This window comes from Puntigrus tetrazona, chromosome 13 (genome assembly GCF_018831695.1).
Source record: "Puntigrus tetrazona isolate hp1 chromosome 13, ASM1883169v1, whole genome shotgun sequence".
In the NCBI taxonomy this organism is placed as follows: Eukaryota; Metazoa; Chordata; class Actinopteri; order Cypriniformes; family Cyprinidae; genus Puntigrus; species Puntigrus tetrazona.
In genome coordinates this window covers 1,622,470-1,646,430 of record NC_056711.1, presented here as the reverse complement: position 1 = coordinate 1,646,430, position 23,961 = coordinate 1,622,470, and the positions used below count along the sequence as shown (strand labels likewise).

General features: G+C 38.9%; 2 protein-coding genes across 7 annotated transcripts; both read left to right on the top strand.

The window, feature by feature from the left end:
* The first annotated feature begins 152 nt into the window (after window positions 1–152).
* Window positions 153–7,272, top strand: LOC122356450 (stonin-1). Of its 3 annotated transcripts, none has more exons than XM_043255180.1 (4): window positions 153–265; window positions 4,264–6,126; window positions 6,334–6,536; window positions 6,616–7,272. In XM_043255180.1, the coding sequence occupies exons 2-4, from the start codon at window positions 4,290–4,292 to the stop codon at window positions 6,679–6,681; spliced, it is 2,106 nt and encodes a 701-aa protein (XP_043111115.1). In that variant the 5' UTR covers window positions 153–265; window positions 4,264–4,289; the 3' UTR covers window positions 6,682–7,272. The 3 variants fall into 3 exon arrangements, with proteins under 3 accessions (XP_043111115.1, XP_043111114.1, XP_043111113.1); XM_043255179.1 differs by having other exon boundaries at window positions 158–265; window positions 4,261–6,126; XM_043255178.1 differs by lacking the exon at window positions 153–265 and adding an exon at window positions 305–511 and having other exon boundaries at window positions 4,261–6,126.
* A 1,916-nt stretch (window positions 7,273–9,188) lies between these two features.
* Window positions 9,189–23,955, top strand: LOC122356432 (NACHT, LRR and PYD domains-containing protein 12-like). 4 transcript variants are annotated; one of them, XM_043255135.1, is made up of 10 exons: window positions 9,189–10,744; window positions 12,433–12,630; window positions 12,740–12,853; window positions 13,247–15,109; window positions 17,777–17,950; window positions 18,981–19,148; window positions 19,231–19,404; window positions 20,567–20,740; window positions 22,630–22,676; window positions 23,419–23,955. In XM_043255135.1, exons 2-10 carry the CDS (start codon window positions 12,446–12,448, stop codon window positions 23,937–23,939), a joined length of 3,420 nt encoding a protein of 1,139 aa, XP_043111070.1. In that variant the 5' UTR covers window positions 9,189–10,744; window positions 12,433–12,445; the 3' UTR covers window positions 23,940–23,955. The 4 variants fall into 4 exon arrangements, with proteins under 4 accessions (XP_043111070.1, XP_043111069.1, XP_043111071.1 ...); XM_043255134.1 differs by having other exon boundaries at window positions 12,390–12,630; XM_043255136.1 differs by lacking the exon at window positions 9,189–10,744 and adding an exon at window positions 10,793–11,349 and having other exon boundaries at window positions 20,567–20,748; window positions 23,419–23,628.
* Window positions 23,956–23,961: the final 6 nt, after the last annotated feature.

Below are 23,961 nucleotides of genomic sequence, written 5' to 3'. Positions count from 1 at the left end.
CCGGTAACCTATTGGAGGAGGGTATGCGCTCATGAATATGAATGTAACGCTGAAGGCTTATCTCATGCATATTAATGAGGGTGTGCTGAGCTTGATTGGCGCTCATCCGGGCCTCATGAATATTAAGGAGAGCCCTTCGCCGTAGTAGAACGGCAGAATCCGCTTCCCCTTCGGGATGTTTTGGCTGGAATCGCGTCCGCTCCACTTATTTCTGCCATTTTGAGAAAATACCGTCTGCACTGGATCATTCATCTAAAACAATGAGGTGACAAAATATCTCAAACATGCACGCACCACACCACAGTTTTCGCTTGTTTGTCGTTATTTTATGTAGTTCTGAAGTTGGCCGCGGAATGAAACACAGCTGATCCGAATCCGTCCTTAACTCTGTCTGCGAGAAACAAACAGCGACTTCGGGGACGGTTACGGTTTCTAACCTTTACTTACTGTTAGCATGACGAAGGTGAGCCAGCATCTCCTCAGATTCTCTCCAGAGTTGACGGAGTACTTTGTAAGTAATTTTCCGAGTTACAGGGACAGAAGGCAGTCTTTGTTGATTTGTCAGTTAGTTGTGTGTGTTGTTGAAGTTTCTGCAGCACTTCACAGAAAGAGAGAAACTGATTGCTGTTGGCATTCTCTCCGATTCTCAGACCTCAGAACTAAACCCGATGAGAAGATTCACCTTCACACACACGAAGAAGACACACACTTCCAGTCAGTGCTCCATCACTCTGTTTCTGAAGAAGCATACGCTTATTTTAGGTGATTTATTCGGGTGACCTTTAGATAGATCAAAAGCTGAAAAAGTAGTTTGGAAATCCCTGCATTACAACTAAATAACGATTTTAAAAACGTGTAATGTGTGGTATAATAACCCACTGCGTGATCATTTAAGTAAAAATAAGCATGTTCAGCAGAAGCTGATGATTTAAGATCAATCACAGGCACTGGGTTTTTAGTATCTGTGGAATCTGTCCGGCTCTGCTTCCTGCGAAGTTAGTCTCAGGACTTTAATAAAGAAGATCGTGTGAGTCATCTACATCTTTAATTTCATTAGCAGCAGTTAGTGCTTGGCTTGCAGCGATGCGTCTCACATTGGTGCTGTCGTATCTGACTGTAACATGGCATATAACCGGTAAAATTCTCTCACACAATTATTATATTAACATCTGGGGAGGAGTGAGATTCATGTATGATGTTTCAACAGTCAGATGCATGTAAACTTGTCTGGTTTCGTCTGTGCAGTGGAGTGAAGTGGTTTGAGCATTTACTCCTGGTCAGATCACAGCGAGCAGGCTCTTAATCCACTAAAAGAGTCCTGGAGACGTCTCTGATTACACGTCTGATTCAGACCCATGAGCTCAGCTGTGTCTCATTTATCAGACGTTTCATGGAGACAAGTAGTCATTACACTCCAGAGAAAGAGTTGAGTCCTCCTGAGGAAACACTGCCCATTATATAGTGGTGAGACGTTCTTGGTGATGGTTGTGACCTCAGGAGGTGAGTGCCGTAATCATACAGTAGACCGCTCCAGTAATAAAGAAAGACCAGAAGTGTCCATCTATTAAAAGCCCTCAGAAATCTGTAGCTGGAGAGCAATAACAAAAACAACATAAGAAGTGAAAACGGATATAATACAGGGCTTGAAGTTTTCCGGCACCGTGCTGGATATCTGGCTGCAGAAAAAATAATCATTCATTTTAAAAACACAATATCCCTTTTGAGTCAATGAGTTGGTCTGCCAGTGATGTGCAGAGTCTGACGTGTTCCTGCATCAGCCTCTTTGACTCTGGAACATTATTGTGATCAGACCAGAACCAGCTCATAGTTTTTCTGATGTGTACAGCAGTGTCCTTCATCTATCACTAAATCTGAGTTAAGGCAGTGCTCGTGGGTGAAGGACATGTGTGTGAAGACATGGTCAGAATTACATTTTTTTTTTTTTTTTTTGATTTAAAATGATGTTCTGGGGTCAACAAACTCAATGAGGACGTGCGTGAGAGGAGCACAGCTAACACTTGTAGCCAGTCGGGATGTTCTGTGTGCTGTCCAGTATCAGTCAGCCCTGATGAATGGAGAAGCGTCACATACTGAAGAACTCTGTAAACAGAAGATGATTTCCAGGACAGATTCACCAGGATTTTTAAAAAGATCTCTTAATGTGTAAACTTTAGCAGTAAGTTAGTGTGAAAGAGGCCAAACTCTTCTTCTGCATGCTCTGTGGATTTAAAGTGCATCAGAGAAACCGTGTGTATTAAACACATCACAGGAGAATACAGCAGACTCTTTCTGACATTTATTGTACATCGAGATAAACGTCTCTGTGTCTGCATGTGGCCAAGTATTAAGATCCGATGGACTGAAAGGTGCTTTAATCCCGCTGTAAAGTCAAACGGCAGCGTGTCGCTGGCGTCCTCTGCAGGGCTTTGGTGTAATACATTTACTTTAAGTTTGTTTTTTTTTTACGTTTATATTATGTATAGGTATTTTACATTATGCATTTTAACAGAGTTATTCATTAAAACCATGTAATTACTTGGTTTTGATATTTTATTTGAGCCAATTATTACTGCCTTATCATTAGTCATACTAAAAGGACTAAGTTAGGCTTGTTACTAACAAATCTGTATAACCAGTAGATTGCTTTAATTACCAAAATAATCATAGTTGCAGCCCTAGATTAGTTAAAATATTTCAAAATACAGAATACATTACACATTTGAGATAATATAATCAGACTGCTTTTGTCTTATTTTTGATCTTTCTAATAACGTTGATTTTAAATGGGTTAATCTTATACCGTATTGATATAGAGAGTAAGAAAATATGATCCAGTCGTTATTAACAACATAAAACACATTAAACATTATTAACCTCAGTTTGGGAAACCTTGATAATCTAAAGGAAAAGCAGGCGGTTTATGAGTTTAATAAAAAGATTCTTTATTAACTTACTGCCTTAAAATTTCTGGTGTACTTCAAGTAAATATAAAAGGTGAATGAGAAATGACATGAATTTGAAACATTTACTGCACAAAGACAGTAATATATGATTAAATACCACAATGAATGGTAATTCAAATAAAAATGAATGTCAACATCAGTGGTTTTTGCAATTCTGAAGTGCTGCAAAAACATGTCTTTAAATAAAGTTTAAGTGATTGTTAAAATCCGTTGCTCTAATGCCGTGTGGCCTTATAGTCATGTGACTAGTGCCTGGTCTTTGTGTGAGTGTCCACATAACTTTCTGATACTTTCTGAGTGTATTGAAGTGATATTTTAAAGAGTAACATTTATTGTCTGAAAAATATGAAATCATGTAATAAAAGCAACAGCAGTCTGATTACTTTAAAATATAATTTTAACAAGTACTTAATTTTTAATTACATAATCCAGATCACATGTCGATTGATAAAGTTCAGAAAGCCTGATCTGAATAAATTCTGATTTCTGATGCCAATCAAAGAGTTTGGGAAGTGGCAGCGTCTCTTTGTTGTAATGACAGCTAAAGCAGCTCTTCTTCTTCTACAGGCCATGTCTGTCGGTGGGGATTATTTAAAGGAGATTACTATTTGGCTTGCAGTTAGGAATCATTAGGATTACTTGCAACAGAACAGTACAACCCAGATGTTCAGATTTGTGCAACACATTTTATGGATGACAGTTGGGCCTCGGGCTTGTTTTAGGCTTCTGCTTATTTTTATATTTTAGACATCCATCAAATAGTGATGAAAAACCATGGTGTGGCACTAGTGGAAACAACATAAAACCATGAGAGCGTCTTGACGGTGTTCAGTGTCCTGCAGCTGAAGAGTTCTGCTCTCAGACGCTGTAAAACCCCAGCTAAAATAATTACCAGGAATGTGTTGTGCACAAATAAATTATTTACTAACAGCTTTCTATAGATATATTTATCATGTCTTCATCATGTTTGTTTTTATTTGATAAATTCACGTTTTGTTGATTTCGTCAAACTTGTATTTAACAAACAGATGCTCCAAACATTTTTTTTCTAACTTAACTAATTAAAAAAGCTGAATGAAATAGAATCATTTTGCCATTACACTAAAAACAGAACTATTTTAATATCTGAAACAGTAGTGTAAGACGTTTTAGTAGAAGGGGAAAAAGGCGGGCTTGGGTCAGACTTGAAAATCTGAATTTGAACTCTGTTCCCACTTCCGGGCTTGAACTGATAGAAAAACCAAGGCAATTTTTTTTCTGTATATTTATTAGTGTCTGTCTGTTTCTATTTCTGCAGAAGATTGTTTGCACAAGAACAGTAAAGCAATGTGCTCCACAAATCATCCAGCCAACTGGGTTACATTTGAAGATGAAGGGACATCCTTCTCCTCACCCCAAAAATCTCTACGCACTTCTACATCAAACTCAGGTTCAGTACCTCGGCCCAATGGGTTGAAACTTGTTCTGCCATCCCTGGGCAGTGAATCATGGAGCTTCAGCTCCACCATCGAATCCCCTTCCATGGATTTCAGCTTCAATGGGAGTTCATGTGTGCCCAGTAACACTCCTCTGCAAACTCCAGTTGGTTTGACTCCGGCAGGTCTATCTCCCTTGCATTACGCTCCTCAGGACCAGCCGGACCTCTCTGGTGGTCTGTCCAGCCTCTCTCAGAGAGACTGCATAAAACTGCCTGAAGGCTCTGTCTCTCTCAATGCACCCTATGATGAGCCAGGCCATTTCAACCCCTTCTGGGAAGAAACTGAGCATAAACGAGTGTCCTGGACCTCATCGTCTGACTCCGACTCTGGACCCAGTTTGCCCCGTTTCTTCATCCGTTCCAAGGATGGCAGTGAGCCACCCCAAGACCACCTTCAGTACTCCTACTCTTACATATGCCATAAACTAGAACAGCTGAGAACAGAGGAGAACCAGCAGGAAGGTGATGATGGGAAAGTGGAAAAGGATAAGCGACCTTCAGGCTCAGTTGCTGTGAAAGGTCAAGCGAGCAACAGAAATCTTCCTACCTTCATCCCACAGGGCTTGTTCCTCAGTCAGAGTAGACATGGTTGGTCCTTGATGCTTCGGATCCCGGAGAAGAAGAACCGCATGTCCTCACGCCAGTGGGGTCCCATATACCTTCAGCTGCTACCTGGAGCACTCCTGCAGCTCTTTTATGAGAAGGGCTTGGAGAAACCCTTCAAAGAGTTCCAGCTGCATGCCTACTGTACACTTTCGGGTCCGAAGCTCGAGAGCTACGGTGAGCCGCGTAAGATCGCCACGCTAAAGGTCGAGCATGTGTCGTACGTTGAGAGAAAGCGCTATCACCCCAAGCATGAGGTGACCCATGAACCAGAAGTGGAGCAGCTCTTGAAGTTTGGCACCACTGAATACGGAGACTTGGAGGACTTGCTGGTGTCCATAGAAGAAGAGCTATTGCGGTTACCAGTGCCTCACCAGCAGCACAAACACTACGAGGAACAGGAGCTGTCCTTGCAGATATCTGACCACATCTGGGTGCGACAGAGCAGGGACGGAGTTGTTCTCGAGTGCATGGCCATTACACAAATACACTGCCTCTCTTTCTTGAACGGGGCACCGGAGTGTTTCCTGGCTCTGAACGACCTGGGTCTTCTCAGACAAGCTCCAGTCTACGCCTCCGATGAGGACGAGGAGGTCTGGATGGAGATCGCAGACTACCATTTCCATCGGTGTGTCAGAGAAGCAGAGTTTGTGGGCCAGCGGCTAATTAAGTTCTGTCCTCCGGACGCCTGTCGTGTGGAGCTGGTGCGCTTCAGAACAGTGTCGCTCCACTGCGGGGAGCCGCCGCTCTCTGTTAAAGCCCTGGTCACAGTGCAGGGTGCCTGCATTGAGCTCCAGGTCTTCCTCAATGTCTCGTCCAGCTTCCCATGGCCGACTGAGACAGCGTGTGAGAACGTTGTGCTTCAGGTGCCGTTCCCAGGCGACTGGGTCAAAGTGCCCAACAGCATGTTGCTGCTGCGGCAGAAGTCTCTGAAAGCTCGTATGAACAGAAACACGTGTCTGGGCTCAGCTCATTTGGCCGAGACTCAGTCTGCAATGCATGTGTCTGTTGGCACGGTCAAATATGAGAATGTGCATCGAGCCATTGTGTGGAGAATCGAGCGGTTTCCTCCCAAGAATGTGGGTAAGAAAATACAACACAACTATTATAAAAGAGAAGTATAAACGTTATGTACACAGGATATTAAAGTTTTATGTTAGTGAGGTTAAGATTGAATCGGATACCTTGTGTTCCAATACATTGCAGAAATCAAACAGTCAAGTGGAAGGGTCTTATTGGTAATTCAGGTGTGGGTGCATCTCACAGGTGTTGTGGTTGTTTTGTCTGTAGCGCTGGAGCAGCCTCAGTCGTTGGCGTGTAAGCTGGAGCTGGCATCAGATCAGGAGATTCCCGCTGACTGGTTCCCGTACGTCAGGCTTGAGTGTGAGGTGGCAAATGCGGTGGTGTCCCAAACACGCGTAAAATCAGTGGGGATTGAAAGTGACGTTCAGCCTCAGAAACACCTGAGCAGCAGAGCATACTACCACTGCCAGGTACAGGGACCTGACTCATCACACACCAACATTGGCTCTTCATTCAAAAGTATTCAATCATTTACTCTGTGTGTTGAAGGTGGAGATTGAGAAGATGTTGATTGAGGCAGAGGCGGTGAAGCAGTCGAGCTGCGCAACACAGTGATGAAAGGCACGGATCACTGCGTTTTATGAAATCACAGATTTTTTTTTTTTTATTGTAATTATTTTTCTACCAACATTTCTCATGTAGAATTCACACTCCAGTATGCTACACATTTAGTGCCATCAAGTAAACAAATGTTTATTAACCGTCAGAATAATGCAACTTTAAATATAAATTAAGTATTTTAATGTTTAATGGTCTTATCCAACGAGTATATTATTGCTGCACTTTACAATTCAGACCCCATTTTAGATTTATATGAGACTGTAAAATACTGCATACATACAAATAATATACACCTATCTGATAAATGTTTCCAAAACATTTTACTCATGACTGTCAAGTGTGCACTAGTATATTTTTGAGCAAGCAGAGGAGAATTTATCTGCCCACAAGACACTTGATCTGAATATGTATGTGACAGTTTTAGGGCTTTGCTGCAAGTACCATTTAAGGGCCTGATAAGTGTTTGATTGATAGAGAAGTTATTAACTTGCACTTAATCATTTACCATTATTTATGTGGTTGTATGAAGTTATATTGTCCTAAGAAGAGTGTGCATAATAAATAAAAGTCTGTATGTTCTTCTCATCCCTACTGCTTCATCACTCACTGACACTAAAACGTTCACTTTAGTTTTCATATTGAATATGATTTCACTATACTCTGACATTTAATATTTATGAACCGTGGTGGTAAATTGCAGGCAATACTAAATGATTAATGCTAAATGAATATCCTATTCATAGTATTTATGGAATGTATTAATTATTGGCACTCGTTAGAGGCTTTATTGAGACTGCAGGGGAAATATGACTGGGTTTCTTTAGAGGTGTACTAAGCAATATTTGAAAAATCCTGTTGACCACAGAGTTGGACCAGTTCTCTTCTAGAGAGAGAAGATGGCAGATAAAAAAAAAGAAAATATCAGAGAAACGTCTCAGTTTCTTTTTTAATCCTCATTCCCTAAAGGAGGTAACGGAGACATTACGTCCTTGACTGACATCATGTGGGCCTGCCTGGGAACCCAATCACCTTTGAGTTTAGAATAAAAGGCTAATGAAATTTGGTGGGTGGAAGCCACTTCCCCGTACGTACCGGTAAGTTGCAACTCACACTTCAATTAAGCACAGTTCAAGATTGTGGCAAGAGGGACCCTTCAGGGAACGAGGGTTACACAAGTAGCCCCTTTCAGTCAGTCACTATGACTGACATCAGAAAGGCCCTATGGAAAATGCCACAACCTGAAGGGCCGGGTCTGCCTTCTCCAGGGGCAACACTTGCATGGTCACCACCTGATCCCGAAAGGGAGTGGCGGGAACCTTGGGCACAAAGCCTGGTCGGGGTCTTTATGTTACGTTACATGCAAGGTCCCCCATCCTCTTCATGGAAATGAGATTGAAATTCCAACAGAACTTGGAATCTCTGGTCAATTGAGTCAAGGGACTCAAAGGGATCACCCCTGTAGTCCTCAAAGGTTGATGGAAAGGTCCCGAGAAGGGATGAGGTGCAGTCAAGGAGGATTTAACCTTCTTGTACCCCTGAGGAACCTGATGATCAGGTGATGCCTTCCCAAGGACATCCTGTCTACATCATCATGGTAAGCAACTATAGCAGTGAAGTAGACTTTTAAAATGGAGGGGGACAGCCTCCCCAACATTCAATGTTGTTACCTATTTAAGAATAAATATTATCAATTCTAATTGCCTTATTGGATGGTTGTTCTGCACGCTTGATAAACAAACTTCAGCTAGTCCAAAACGCAGCAGCCAGAGTCCTTACTAGAACAAGGAAGTATGATCATATTAGCCCGGTTCTGTCAACACTGCACTGGCTCCCTATCAAACATCAGATAGATTTTAAAATTTATGAATGGTATAGCTCCTAAATACTTGAGCGAGCTCTTATCACATTATAGTCCTGCACATCCGCTGCATTCTCAAACCTCTGGCCATTTGATAATAATAATACCTAGAATATCAAAATCAACTGCGGGCGGCAGATCCTTTTCCTATCTAGCACCTAAACTCTGGAACAATCTCCCTAACTCTGTTTGGGAGGCAGACACACTCTGTCAGTTTAAATCTAGATTAAAGACACATCTTTTTAATTTAGCCTACGCATAACACCCCAACACACTTTTATTATTCAAATCCGGTAAAGGATTTTTAGGCTGCATTAATTAGATCAGCTGGTACCAGGAACACTACTCCTAAAACACAATGTACTTGTGACATCGTAAAAAGAATGGCATCTACGCTAATATTAGTCCTGTCTCTTTCTTAATCTGTTTTCACAGTTTGTATCCAGACTAGATGGTGGATCAGCACACAGAGATTATGTTCATCAGAGACCAGAACACCTAGATGCGCCCGTGGACAGATCACCAGATCCTGATACACATACACGTACACACACACATACACACACACACACACACACACACACACACACACACACACACACACACACACACACACACACACACACACACACACACACACACACACATACATACATACACACACACACACACACACACACACACACACACACACACACACACACACACAGACAGAGAGAGAGAGAGACAGACATTCATTTACTCTATCTGACACAGCTGCATTTCAAATTGAACAGGAAGTTACATTTTGGCATTCTTAAATTTGAGTACACTGGTTGAAAATATACATAGTTGCTGCCAAAAAAAAAATAGAATAACAAATAAGGGAAGAGAAGTACATTTTAAAATACTTCATCTGGCGTACCCTGCTAAACACTTTTTGTAGTGATGTTCATGAAGTACACACTTCTGTGGAGCAGAGAGGGAGGATACTGTCCACTTATTTTTTAACTGCATTTATAGTAACATTTTTTGGATAGATTTGGAAGGCCTCATTTGTAAATATTTAGACATGAAAGTTTATTTTTCTGAAAAATAAATATATCTGTAAACAATTGTACAAAATAGTATGCAAATAAAGAATAAAATCGTGTGTACAATCATAGCAGGCACAAAGCAAATAATACTAAACATATATTATAATACTAAATAAAACTTACATCAGCTCTGAGTATTAGTCTTTTTATTAACTCATTAAAGTCTTCAGGCAGTTTATTCCAAAGAATCTCAAAAGTTTTGTGCCATTTATTTGCCATGTTGACCTGAGATGACCAGAAATAAAAAAAAAACAACCTGTTGTTATTAATGTGTTTGGATATATATCACAGAATAAAACTAATTTTGATCTCTCTTTGATAAACTGAAGAGGATGAAAGCACATCCAGTTAAATTTGACGACGTGTTCTTACTTCACACGTAATAAAATAATGCTGATCTGATGTTAAAACTCTGTTTGTCTGCCGAAGTGTCGTAGTTTTCTTCCCGTGTATGAGGGCACTCAACGATGTTACACCTGTGACTAGACTAAAAATACTGCATTATCTTTTGAAACTGATCATTTTTTTATCACGTGACAAGCATCGCAATTTACAGTATTTGACTGTATTAATAAAGAAAAGTAAATTGCTGTAATATGATGTAATAAAAGCTGCAAATGTATCCAAACGTCTCTGACTCGTCATCAGAATCTCTACATCGACAGTCTCCAGTAAAGTTCAGCTCCAGCGTCATGTCTACGACAGAGAACCATGCTTCATCGGTGCACACAAAAAGAGTCCACAGGATGCTTGTGTCAGTTCTTATTTTAAAAGTAGTTTATTATTCAATCCCAAACATGTAAATCCAAACTTATTTTGTTATTTGCCTGAGTGTGCTATTCATATTGAAGACATTAGTCGGGCCTTTCCTAAAAAAACATTTGGCTTCAGCTTTATTCCTAATACCTATCTGCAATGACACTTATATTCTCAAACTTATAAGACTACAATGAAGCTTTCTAAATAACAAATCAGATCAGTGTGTGTGTGTGTGTGTGTGTGTTGTTTCTAATTCCATTCATTGTTTTTTTTAGGAAAACCAGTTTAACTTGCTTTGTGAAAGAGTGAAAGAGATTTCAGATCTACTGTTCAACATGAGAGTGCAGAGGAAATATCCTTTTTGGTGAGTGTTTCTTTAGTTGTTTTGACGTGTGAGTGTCGTCTTATGATGTGTTCTTGGTCACTTTGTGTGTTTCTCCGGTCATTGTGATGGTTTAAGTGTAGCTCTTCATGGTGTGTTGGAGATGATCAAGTGTTTTTGTCAGTGAATCACAGAAAGCAGTTCATTCTGATATTCTTGTCACATGCTGTAAAATCATTTTATTATCTTAATTAGTGAGTCTGTGCTTCTCAGGAATTATTTCTTATCATGTGTTTCTCAATTTCAGAGAGTGAAACTATCACTCGACAGCGTCATCCGTCTGCATTCGGTTTTGACCTGAAGCTGTCTACATGTGTGTTAAAGTGTGTGCTCCTAGTCTGTATTGTGGCGTGAAAAATGTACACGGCTGAACTGTATTTAGAATGAGTTTTTCTTAATTACTTCTTGCTGCATTGCATATTTGTAGCAGCTTGTTTTGTGATGATCTGAGAGTTGATCTGTTTTATATCTATAGCAGTAATAATAATGTAATGTGATGTGGTCACTCCGAAACTAATCGAATCCTTGCTCTCACAAAGCCTGAAGGTTTGGGAACTTTGTCTACCTTTCATGGCCAAGACTGAAAGGTAAAGCAACCAATCATGTTTTTTTTGCGGCGCGTCATGTTTTGGAGCATGGAATGTGTATTTTAAAGATTCAATGCCATGAAACGTCAAGATTTCAGATACGTTTGAAAACCCAGCATTTAGCTGATCCTGATAAGCGACAGCTTTCTTCTTCAAAATCCTTCAAAATACAACAAATCTCATAATTTGTTTTTCATTTTCTATGTCTTCCTTGTTTCCTTATTTGGTCTTTTGGTTTATTTTAAGTAGTTGATTGTGTCCACAACTGATTTCAGTTTTCCCTGATTCCCTTACCTTCATAATTATTCAGTTTCCCCTTTGTCTCTGACCATGTTACCACAACCACGACACGTTAAAGTATCACCTGCTTCAACCGAAGATGCCCTGGGTTGAGGAGTTCCTGTTGTACAACTATATATATATATATATATATATATATATATATATATATAATTTTATTTTATTTTTTACAGTGTAGGTGTTAAATAAATCCTGATTGGTCAGTAAAGTTTTTCAGTGGTGACAAATTTGGAAACAGGACAAATATTCCAAAACATTCTAAAACTACATGAGTATAAACTGCACAATTACTAGAAATGTGTATCTTTGATACTGTTCAATTTTCAGACATGTTTTTGGGATACAATTTCAGTCCTAGATACACTGATGTCACAGTTGAAGAATGCAGACAAGCAGGTTATGTGTCAGATCAGAGTACACAGTCAAACACAGACACAGGGTAAAGGCAGGCAGCCAACATCACAATAAAACAAAAACATACTGATAGACAGGATGAACAGGAGCTGAAACGCTGAACTGTTACCCAGCTCAAGACAGCACACTAAACAGAGGGCCTCCTGGAGCTTAAATGTTCAAACTGAGTCATGGGTACTGTAGTTGAGAACAAACCAATACTGCTAATATTCCTGTGAGGGCATATATTGTTGTAACCGTGTGTGTGTAATTGTAATCAGTTAATTCCATTTTGGACTCCAGTGTAGACTACAAATTTATATTAAGGTAAATGCTTTGTTTTTCAGTTTGTCTGTAGACAGTTGTGTTTCACTGTATGTCGAAATGCAGAGCAGAAATCTTTATGGAGAAGCAGAAGAAGACTGGTTGTAAAATGAGTTTCTATGAGGAGAGGAAAGAGGAGGATGTTGATCACACTCAGTACCTGAGAGAAGCATCTCCAGAGCCCAGCTGTGTGTCAATGAGGAGTGATGGATCCATGCGAGATCGCCCTAAATTCAGTGATGCACCAGTGACCTTTGAACCCAGGTGTGACAATAACCACTGCTGGAGACAAGAGACAGTCTTATTAATATTCATAAATATCAAAGATAAAGAGAAATATACTTAATAACTGATGTAATTTTTTTGTCACAAGAAAAAAGGAAAAGAAAGCAGCATCTCCAGAGCCCAGCTGTGTGTCAATGAGGAGTGATGGATCCATGCGAGATCGCCCTAAATTCAGTGATGGATCAGTGCCCTTTAACCCCAGGTGAGGCAATAGACATCAGTGATCAAGCTGATCTTGGATAGTTATGCTTAAAACAGGTCTGTATTAAGGGAATAGTTCACCCAAAAATTAAATTTCTTAAGAAGGTTTGTAGCCAGGCTCTTTTGGCTCACTACTTTCATTGTATTTTTTTCCTACTTTGGATATCAATGGTGACCAAAACAGCCTGGTTACTAAATTTCTGAAGAAATATCTTCCTTTGTGTTCACCAGAACAAATAAATTCATACAGATTTGGAACTACTCAAGGGTGAGTAAATGATGACAGGAATTACATTTTTGGATGAACTATTCCTTTAAAGCTGTTGACAAACATGGCTTTAGTAGAAAATGTTTCTGTTCATACTCATAATTATTGATTGTGTTGTTGTTCTAGTCTTTGCTGTGTGGATACAGTTGATCAGCAGGATTCTCTCCAACCAGTAGATGATGAATTACAGAGAGTCAAATACCAACACAAAACCAGCATGAAGAAGAAGTATGAGAGATTATTTGAGGGAATCAAACTCCAGGAGAATGAAAGCCTCTTGAACAGGATCTACACGCAGCTCTACATCATAGAGGGAGCAAGAGAAGGAGTGAATGAAGAACATGAGGTTTTACAAATGGAGAAAACAGCCAGAACAATACACTCACGAGACACTCCGGTCTACTGCAACGACATCTTCAAAGCCTCACCTACAAAAGGATGTGAGGAAAAAGACCAGATCAAGACTGTTGTTACTAAAGGCATCGCTGGAATTGGAAAAACCGTCTCTGCGCAGAAGTTCATTCTGGACTGGGCTGAGGGAAAAGCCAATCATGACGTAGATTTCATGTTTGTGCTTCCATTTCGAGAGTTGAACTTGATCCAAGATCATCAGTACAGTCTTCACAGACTTCTGCTGGACTTTCATCCTGATCTTCAAGATCTGGACTCAAAGATTTATGAGGAGTGTAAAGTTGTGTTCATCTTTGATGGTCTGGATGAAAGCAGAATCACACTGAGGTTTTCAGATGATCAGAAAGTTTGTGATGTGACTGAGACTTCATCAGTGAGTGTGTTGATATCAAACCTCATGAAAGGAGAGCTGCTTCCCTCTGCTCTCATCTGGATCACCTCCAGACCAGCAGCAGCCAATCAGATCCCCTCAAATTACATCAACCGTCTGACAGAAATTCAGGGATTCACTGAGCCTCAGAAGGAGGAATATTTCAGGAAGAGAATCAGCGACCAGCATCAAGCCAGCAGAATCATCTCACACATCAGAAGAGCAAGAAGCCTCCACATCATGTGCCACATCCCCGTCTTCTGCTGGATCTCATCCACTGTGCTTCAGAAGCTCCTGGAAGAAGATCTGAAAGCAGAAATCCCCCAAACTCTGACTGAAATGTACATCCACTTCCTGCTGATTCAGATCAACATGAGGAACCAGAAGTATGAAGAGAAACATCCAAATAAACTCCTGAAGTCCAACAGAGGAGTGATTGTGAAACTTGCTGAAGTGGCTTTTAAACAGCTGATGAAGGGCAATGTGATGTTCTATGAAGAGGACCTGATTGAGAGCGGCATAGATGTCACTGATGCTTCAGTGTATTCTGGGATTTGCACTGAGATCTTTAAGGAGGAATCTGTGATTCATCAGAGAAAAGTCTACAGCTTTATTCATCTCAGCGTTCAGGAGTTTCTTGCAGCTTTCTATCTGTTTAACTGTCTTCTGACAAAGAATATGGAACTGTTGCAAAACGTTAATTATGAAAGATACAGTTCTGAGGAAAACTCTTTGTATGATCTATTAAGATCGGCAGTAGATAAAGCTCTTCAGAGTGAGAATGGACACCTGGATCTGTTCCTGCGGTTCCTGCTGGGCGTCTCACTGGAGTCCAATCAGAGACTCTTACAGGATCTACTGACACACACAGAGAACAGCTCAGAGACCATCAGAGAAATCACACAATACATTAAAGACAAGATCAAGAAAAAAGACTATATCATGAAAATCTCCACTGAAAGATCTATCAATCTGTTTCTCTGTCTGTTGGAGGTAAAAGATCAGACTCTGTCCAGAGAGATTCAGGAGTTTGTGAAATCCAGTAAACACTCAGAGAATGAGCTTACTCCTGCTCAGTGTTCAACAATCGCCTACATGCTTCAGATGTCAGAGGAGCCACTGGATGTACTGGATCTCATGAAATACAACACAACAGATGAGGGGAGAAGAAGACTGATACCAGCTGTGATTATGTGTAGAAGAGCTCTGTGAGTATTCATGTCATCACATAAGAAACAGATTAGTCTGGATCAAACTAATCTTTCAGATTACCCTGTTGATATTTAGATAGCTTTTATTTACCATTTATGATCATTGAGGCACAGATGTGTGAAAAACCTTACTTATAACCTCACACTCAGAAATAAAAGCAGAATTAAAAACTTTTACACTCAAAACCAATTGTTACTTAGAAGTAAAAATACATTTTCTTCAAAGAAATATAAAGACTAGACAAGAAAAGGAGGAAGCATTGCAGGGAAAAAACATAGAGAATTTTAAACAAATGAATAAACAAATGAGAAAACAATGATAAATCATTGTATATTAAAATTTGTATATTTTAGACACTAAATTATTTATGCTTACCACATTGTAAACAGTCACCTTTATTTATATTGCGTATACAGATTGTGTCAAAGCAACTTTACAGTACCGAAGATATTTGTGAACAGTATTTTACAGTAAACACTGACAGAAACATTGTCAGACTGTTCATATCACATTGTAAAATTTCATATTAATTTCCGTATTATATATCATATAGCTATTACATTATCAAACATAAAATTGATGTACTCATTCTGTACGATATTTATATGCAATAAAAATACGCCTGAATAGGCTACATTTATGAGATTTCAATATTTCACTCAACTTCATACCTTTCATTTAATAAATATAACTTGAGAAAAGCCCAGATAGTAAAATGTGTACATTTTGTGTGAAAAATGTTACCTAATATAAGTATGAATACATTACTTACTTGACAGAAGAACAGTGTAATCCAATGCAGCTTTATTTAGTGGAGGAAGTTCTGAGGAAATCTCTGGCTTATTCCTCACAAGGTGTCTTCTACCAAATCAATCTGCTTTGTTTATAGAGTTGATGTTGTGAGTTTATACACCCCTGAAGTAAATTTTAAGACCACATGCTCATGCACGTGAGTTTAAACTATTTATTTTACATGTTTTAAAAAATCCTGAGAGTTATGGGAGAAAAAAGTGGTAGACCCCCCCCAAAAATCCCCTGCTCTGTGTCGTAAGATCTGACAGACTGTCCGTGAAGACACAGACTGATCCTCAACCCAAATTAAGGCCCTTACTGATGCTAAGAATAACCATAAGTTATGTTGCAAATTAGCTCAAAAAAGGGAATATTAATAATTAATTATAACTAGGTATAATTCATAATACATTTTTTAAACTGTAGCAGAATAAACGTTGCAATGATTTGATCAACCTCTAGAATATATTAAAGTAGAGACACTCATACACTTGAATATAGGCATTTAGTAACTAATGCAAATAAAGACTTGCAACGAAGCTAAAGAGATATGGGAACATACATACCACACATGCACATACGAGATACATTTATAACTGTGAATCATGGCTTAAAATAAAGTGAATCATGGCTTAAAATAAAGAAAATGTCTTTATGTGTGTGGGTGATGTGTGTTGCAATTGTGTAACCAGACCACATCTCTAATCAAGCCATTGGTGCCTGGCATGGGGCTACTTCTCATTGGAATATGTTTGAAGTTTGATGTAGGGACTAGAGAGTCAATCTGTTAAGCATCTTTGTGATAGTGGGTGGAACCATTGGCAATTTAGTGCCCATAAAAATGTAGAATGTGAATCTAGGTCTTGTCTCTTTAAGACAAAGTCCAACCGAGCGTCTACATGCATTTACGACAAGAAAACATCTTTAAAGGGCACGTCTCCTCCCAGGACACAAACTTTTGTAAGCGTGTAAGCCAAACATGGGACACTGAAAGGTGGAAGGGAGTTTTATTCTCTGATGAGAAAAATTTAACCTGGACTGTCCTGATGGCTTCCAACGTTACTGGCATGACAAAGATATCCAACTAAAGATGTTTTCTACACAGCTCCATCATGATTGTGAGGTATGCTTTTTCCTTCAATGGGATAATGGAGCTATCCTATTAATATATGGGATAAATTACCTTCATGGTTGCATTGAAGGGAGAGGAAACAGACATTATATGGGAGCTGATGAGGGAGCTGGGAATGAGGGAGCTTGAGACGGTCTACAAGGCAGAGACAAAGGAACTTAAAAAGAGTTCTAGATTATGCTGCAAGACCAGAGTAGATTCAGGGATGCACTCCCTCTGGTTGAAAACAGGCCCACAAAATTAAAGATACAGCATTATTTTTCATTGTACGTATGGGGTATGTTTTATCCCTGTGTGCATTAAACTCAACTTGAATGTTTCCTGTAAATAAAGTTATTTTGTTTTGCATTGTTCAGACTTGATCTGTAAGTATTAATGATAAGGTATGTCTCAATGCCCACTGAAGAATTCTTGTACAAACTATCTAAAAATACAATTTCTATTCATCTTGTTACAGTGTAAATACTGGATTTTCTTTAATAGTACAGTTTAACAGTAAAGAAATGCCCTTGCCTATTATTTACTTTTAATTAGTCATTAAACTACAGGACACTTAAACAATTTTGTAACTGAATATTGCAAACAAACTATGGTATTTGATTATTCATGGCTTCTGTTTAGAGACCTTTATTTCACTTAATACATTAAGTAACACTTTTATTGTCATTCACAGAACACAGAAAACATGACTTTAACCATCCATCCCCTCCTCACTGCACTATGTTGTCCCCTGTTATAGACTTGCTGGATGCTGCCCTTTTGATCAGCACTGTGAAACTGTGTGTTCAGCTCTCCAATCATCAAACTCTCATCTGAATGAGCTGGACCTGTGTATAAATGACTTGAAGGATTCAGGAGTGAAGCTGCTTTCTTATGGACTGAAGAGTCCAAGCTGTCAGCTAGAGAAACTAAGGTTTGACTTCCATTTTCATTAATTATGCATTGTTGAAATATTTGTATGAATAGTTGTTTCACTAATAAGATTAGCAGATGCACTTTATATTGTAGTTATATTGTTATAATGTTAATATATTAAAGCTATGAGTGTCATTTTCTTGGAAGACACAAGTAATATCTCTTCAATGACAGGCTGGAACATTTTGAGAGTGTAATGATTTCCACTGGAGTAAGTGTAGAAGAACAGTTTATTAGAAGTGCAGTTTATTAAATCCAAAGTGAAATACAAAACAAACAAACAAAGACGTGATTTCAGCTTTCAATTTGGGTAATAAAAAGTAAAAGTACCAAGTTTGGGAAATTGAAATTGATCCCTGGTTTTCCCAGGTGCCAGTGGCACAGTCTGAAGCCTTCCCTGTTAGAAACAAACAGACAAACGAAATTCCTTCTATCATTCATGGAATATAATATGGGTTACAAACAAAGAGCACTGTAGCAGAAAACCTTTACAATTATCTGGGGACCCTTCTCGGGAAAGGTGAGGCATGGGTTAACAGATACCGTGCTAATGGTAGATGAGCTTGTGGTGTGCTCTGTGGATTGGTGATGGGTAACTGGAGAGTTCGCAGCATCTTAACTAACTCCTTGGTTAGCATTATCAGCTGGTAGAGCTGTTAGCTTGAGCAGAGACCTCAGACGTGAGCTGTTGAAGAGCTGATGGATCGGTGGATGGTTGAAGTCTTCTCCAGTAAACCGTCAGATGGGTTGAGGTCCATGTGCAGCTTTATTAAAAAAATAACACCTTTCAAACACAGTGCAGCCTTGGAAAGAACTCTCTTTGTGCTAGTCATCTTTATCGAATGTCTGTGCTATTTCTCTCCAGAAGGTATGACTTCTGCACTGGTATATGTTGTTGCTGTGTTGCTGTGCTGTATTAGCTGACCTTACCTGATTAACACCATTTTTTTTGTTACAATTTTAACATGTTTATTATTTTTATTTGTTTGTTTTTCTCTCTCTCTCTCTCTCTCTCTCTCTCTGCACAGGTTACGTGGGTGTAATCTCACTGCTCAGTCTTGTGAGAGTTTATCATCAGTTTTACAATCCTCCCATTTGAGAGAACTGGACTTGAGTAATAATGACCTGTTGGATTCAGGAGTGAAGCTTCTTTCTGATGGATTGAAGAGTCCACACTGTCAGATGAAGATACTAAGGTCTGAATTCAAACAATTTTGCTGATGTATTTATTTAATTTATTTATTTAGTATGCAATGACTTTGGATTTTTCTTGTTCAGATGTTCCATATGTAATCTCACTGCTCAGTCTTGTGAGAGTTTGTCATCAGTTTTACAATCCCCAACCTCCGGTCTCAGAGAGCTGGACCTGAGTAACAATGACCTGTGGGATACAGGAGTGAAGCTTCTTTCTGATGGACTGAAGAGTCCAAACTGTCAGCTGGAGACACTGAGGTAAATGATTTCATAATAAATTCATTTTAAATACCTTTTTTTCACCAAGTGTTTCATCTGCTTTACTAACTAGAACAAAAACAACAAAAATATTTGCACAAATATTCATATTTGTGAAAGTCCATTAAAGGATGTAAAATGATGGCTCACTCGCAGCAGCACTTCAGTGCAAAGTGGAGTTTTATTTACAGTGTCAGAAGGATTGTCCACATCGCAGATTATATACAGGCGCACACAACAACAACAACAACAAAAAAATGAAGTACCAAAGAAACAACTAAAAGGGAAAATAAACCATAAAATAATCAATGGTTGGTGTAGAGGCCAGTTCAAGAGGGCCCATCTTTTTGACACCTCTAGGGGCCAGGCTTTGGGCCAATTGTATATAATAGCTGACAAGTGGGCATAGCATTAGGTCTGTTTATGCTTTGCTTCTTTTTATATTTTAAGGATAATTTAAGGATGCTGACTCACCTCTTTAATATAGATTACAAAATTTAGAGATTTCTTTATTTTAAAGTATACATTTTAAGATTTCTATAGATACAGACATTCTAATGTCTGTGAGGCAAGTAGCCTATACACTTAGTTTTGCTTCATTTTTGTGACCTGCTTCCGTTAACAAACACAGCAGACAGCAGAAGGGGCATCATCTGTGTTTTTTTATTTATTGTTTTATTGATATTGTGAGTGTTGTACACAAATAAAAGTAGACCCTTTACAATTTTTTATGAACTATGACTCCAAAATATTATATCATATATGAGTGAATCACTCTGAACTTGATTTCAAGTAAAAGATAAAAAGTAAAAAAGTAAAAGATAAACAATAAAATTAACAGATCTCCAAACACAAGCACACAGCAGTATTAACTGCCCTAAAAGTGAATGCATCCAGATAAGCCCTGAGGTAAAAAAGTTACTTACTGTTTTTACTGGATACAGGATGAAAGAGAAATCTAGAAATCTGTTTAAATGTAGTTTCTGCTATGAATTTATTCAGAAAAATCAGTAATATCAGTGTGTCCTCACTAAACACGACAGAGTCAATCAAGTACTTTTGTTATAAAAAAAATCACAGCTACAACACTATGTGTAAGACTGTGTTAATGATATCTGACTGCCTTACTAATGTGATGTGGAAATTTTCTGTCTGTTTGCAGATTGTCAGGTTGTATGGTGACAGAGAAAGGCTGTCAGTATGTGTCTTCAGGTCTAAATTCAAACCCCTCATACCTGAAAGAGCTGGATCTGAGCTACAATTATCCAGGAGATTCAGGAGTCAAGCTGCTCTCTGAAAAACTGGAGGATCCGAAATGCAGACTGAACAAACTCAAGTATGTCAGTAAGGGTTTACACTCTTCATTGTCTTTCTGTATGTATTAGTGCATTAATGGGGGTGTTTAATTTTTCCAGTTTAGATAAATTATGAACATCCAATGGCATGGTCAGTTAAAGCACGAAATTACCAAAAAAGTCAAATAAAGCTGCCTTAAACCAGTGTATGCATGCAATGTGTTATTGATGAGTCATATTAAAGAACATGTCTCTGAAATGGTTTTCAAAATTATCCTGGAAGTAGCAAAAGCTGCTTTAAATGCAAAGGATGGTTACAGCATATGCTTATTATGTATGTTTTGAAGCATGGATGATGGTCGAGCTGTTTTAAGTTAGTCCTTACCAGGCTTAAGTTGGTCCTGAATAGGAGCTAGTTGATTAGAACCAATTTAGGACCAGCACATGACCAGCTTAAAGTCTGCATGAACCGGAAGTTTGCGACCAATTTTACTTCCGTATTTTGACATACTTCATAGAAAAACAAAATATTGAATGAGGAAAATAGAGGGAGTGGCTTGTTTCTTGTACTTCAAATTGATTGGATGTAGCAAAGTAGGCATTTCAATTAGAAACTAACACTAACAGTTAGAGGTGCATGGTTAAGGATGTTATGTTCATGCCCAAGCCGTCAAGCTGATGTCATCAGAGAAGACCCGTTGTTTTAAAAGGGAGGAGCATTTTTAGATTTGGATTAAAGGTTATGAAGACAAACAAATGTTTTTGGTGGATTGACGTACACGGATGAAAAATCATGAATAAAATAAAAAGTCCATTTTGATTTCTTTACTTTACAACAGCTCATGACAAGCTAAAAACCATCTTGAACTAGCTCAACCCAGCTTCAAAACAGACCTAACCAGCATACTCAGCGTTTATTTTCAACAGGGAAATGTGGATTTAATTTAACAGATGTTAATTGATAAAGAAAATTTATTTATGACATTATTTTCACAGCATCCCTATTTTACAGCATTTTTATATAAATGCCTAAAACTTTTAACAGTACTGTAGCTTTGCAGGTAGGTTTTTTGAAGCATCGTAGAGTCATTCTCTACTGTTCTTTTGGATTTAGTTGTCTCTGTTTGTTCTGTGTCTTTGCATTATTCCTGACAGACTGGGTGATGATGAGATCAGGTCTCATCATAAACGAAAATCCAATGACTGCTATTTGACTAAAAGCAATAGATGGAATGGAAAATGACTGCTTCAGAGCCTGTGGTGTAAAACCTAGAAATGGAGATTCTCAGATCTCGTACTCATTTTACATGTGTGTACAACAGAATGGATGCAACAAGCACGCGGAGGCTGAGTTAGAGTCTACGTACGCTTGTTTATTGAAAGCAAGTTCAATAGACATAAACGATAAGTCAGGCAGTAAGTCAGTCCGATCCGTCGACAGGCACAGGGGAAAACCAAAGGGCAGTGTTAAGAAGGCAGGCAATGGGTCTAAACCAGATCATCAGTCCAATCAGATAAACAATACAGACGGGCAAACAGGAAAACAGGCAGAGATCCTACACAGGAACAGCATTTAGAATAACAGGTAGAACGCTTGGTAAGGCAGGTTAACTGGCAATACTTCACAGAGAGCCCATGGAGGGCCTTGAGTTATAAAGGGAGCAGAGAGGTTAGAGCTAGTACTCGGGCGAGGGCTCCCTCTGCTGGCTGGGAGTTACAGGACGCAATCCTAATCTAGTATGTGTAGAATTATGTATGTCTGAATAAGCATGTTTTAAATACATAAGCATGTTTCTCATTTTTATCTTGATGATCTTGTTTTCATAAACATTGGAAGCCAAAATAATAATATTAATTGTAATAATTTGACTTCTTTTGACAACTAATTTGACGTTGTTTCTTATTGATTGTGACTCTGTCTGTGTTATAGTATGGATCATGGAGGAGAATGCAGAATTACAGCAGGACTTAAGAAATGTATGTCTACACACACACACACACACACACACGTGGGCATTTGTGGTTTAATGGTGTAATGCTTTTTGTACTGTACAAACTGTACCTATTGTATGTGCTATTGCCCTACACCAAACCTACACCTTACAGAAAACTACAGCTATTTTTAGATTTAAAAACAAAAAAACATAATTTAGTATGTAACTTTTCATTTACCACTGGTCTTAGTACACAATGTAACTACAGAAGAGTCACGTTTTAAATAGGAGAAATATCGAAACTCTTTGGTCATTTTTAAACAAGATGCTTCTGGTCTAGTCAGATTCAATGATCTATGCTAAAAGTGCCAGACCCAGAGATTGGGTGAATGGATTAAAAAAAAAGTAAAACTCAACTTTTAACTCTGGGGGAGCTGAAGAATGAGCCTATTTCCAAAAAAGTGGAGTGTTCCTTTAAGCCTCTTGAATTATGGGGACAGTATCTCATAAACCACCTTCAAATTGTAATACCTGTTAATCCCATGTCAATAAACACATCTGTGTCCCCATAAACCACAAAAACAAACACACACTGGTATTCCTGTCATTATGGCTTCAATCCAATAGGCATAATGTATTTTTCTTGATTGCTCATGGGGACCAAAATTTACTGGCATTACAATACTGGAAACATCCTCGTAATGTTGTGAATACGAGAACACATGCAAAGACTCTCACAGCTTCAGTGTTTTTATTGTTCTAAATGTCTCTGTTCTTGTGTTCAGATGCCTGTTTTCTCACACTGGATCCAAACACAGCACACACTGAACTCATTTTGTCTGAAGAGAACAGAGAGGTGACAAATGTGGAGGAGAATCAGCTGTATCCTGATCATCCAGACAGATTTGATGAGTGTCAGCAGGTGTTGTGTAGTGAGAGTGTGTGTGGACGCTGTTACTGGGAGATTGAATGGAGTGGAGATAGAGGTGTGTATATATCAGTGTCATATAAGAGCATCAGCAGGAAGGGAGATAATGATGAATGTGTGTTTGGAAATAATAATCAGTCCTGGAGTTTGTTCTGCTCTCCCTCCAGTTACTCATTCTTACATAATAACATAGTGACTGATCTCACTGTAGAGTCCATCAGCCGTAGAGTAGGAGTGTATGTGGATCACGGAGCAGGAACTCTGTCCTTCTTCAGCGTCTCTGACACAATGAACCTCATCCACACAGTCCAGACCACATTCACTCAGACGCTCTGTCCTGGGTTTTGGGTTTGGCCTGGATCAGTCAAACTGTGCTGATGAATAGAGATTGTAATGTTTT

What these genes read in the sequence shown, in the direction of transcription:
- LOC122356450 (XM_043255180.1), top strand. Translation starts at nt 4,290, where the DNA reads ATGTGCTCCACAAATCATCCAGCCAACTGGGTTACATTTGAAGATGAA. An exon ending in GTTTCCTCCCAAGAATGTGG is followed by an intron (nt 6,127 to 6,333) that starts GTAAGAAAATAC and finishes TTTTGTCTGTAG; the next exon opens with CGCTGGAGCAGCCTCAGTCG. An exon ending in GAGCATACTACCACTGCCAG is followed by an intron (nt 6,537 to 6,615) that starts GTACAGGGACCT and finishes TGTGTGTTGAAG; the next exon opens with GTGGAGATTGAGAAGATGTT.
- LOC122356432 (XM_043255133.1), top strand. An exon ending in TCAGTGCCCTTTAACCCCAG is followed by an intron (nt 12,854 to 13,246) that starts GTGAGGCAATAG and finishes TTGTTGTTCTAG; the next exon opens with TCTTTGCTGTGTGGATACAG. An exon ending in TGTCAGCTAGAGAAACTAAG is followed by an intron (nt 17,951 to 18,980) that starts GTTTGACTTCCA and finishes CTCTCTGCACAG; the next exon opens with GTTACGTGGGTGTAATCTCA.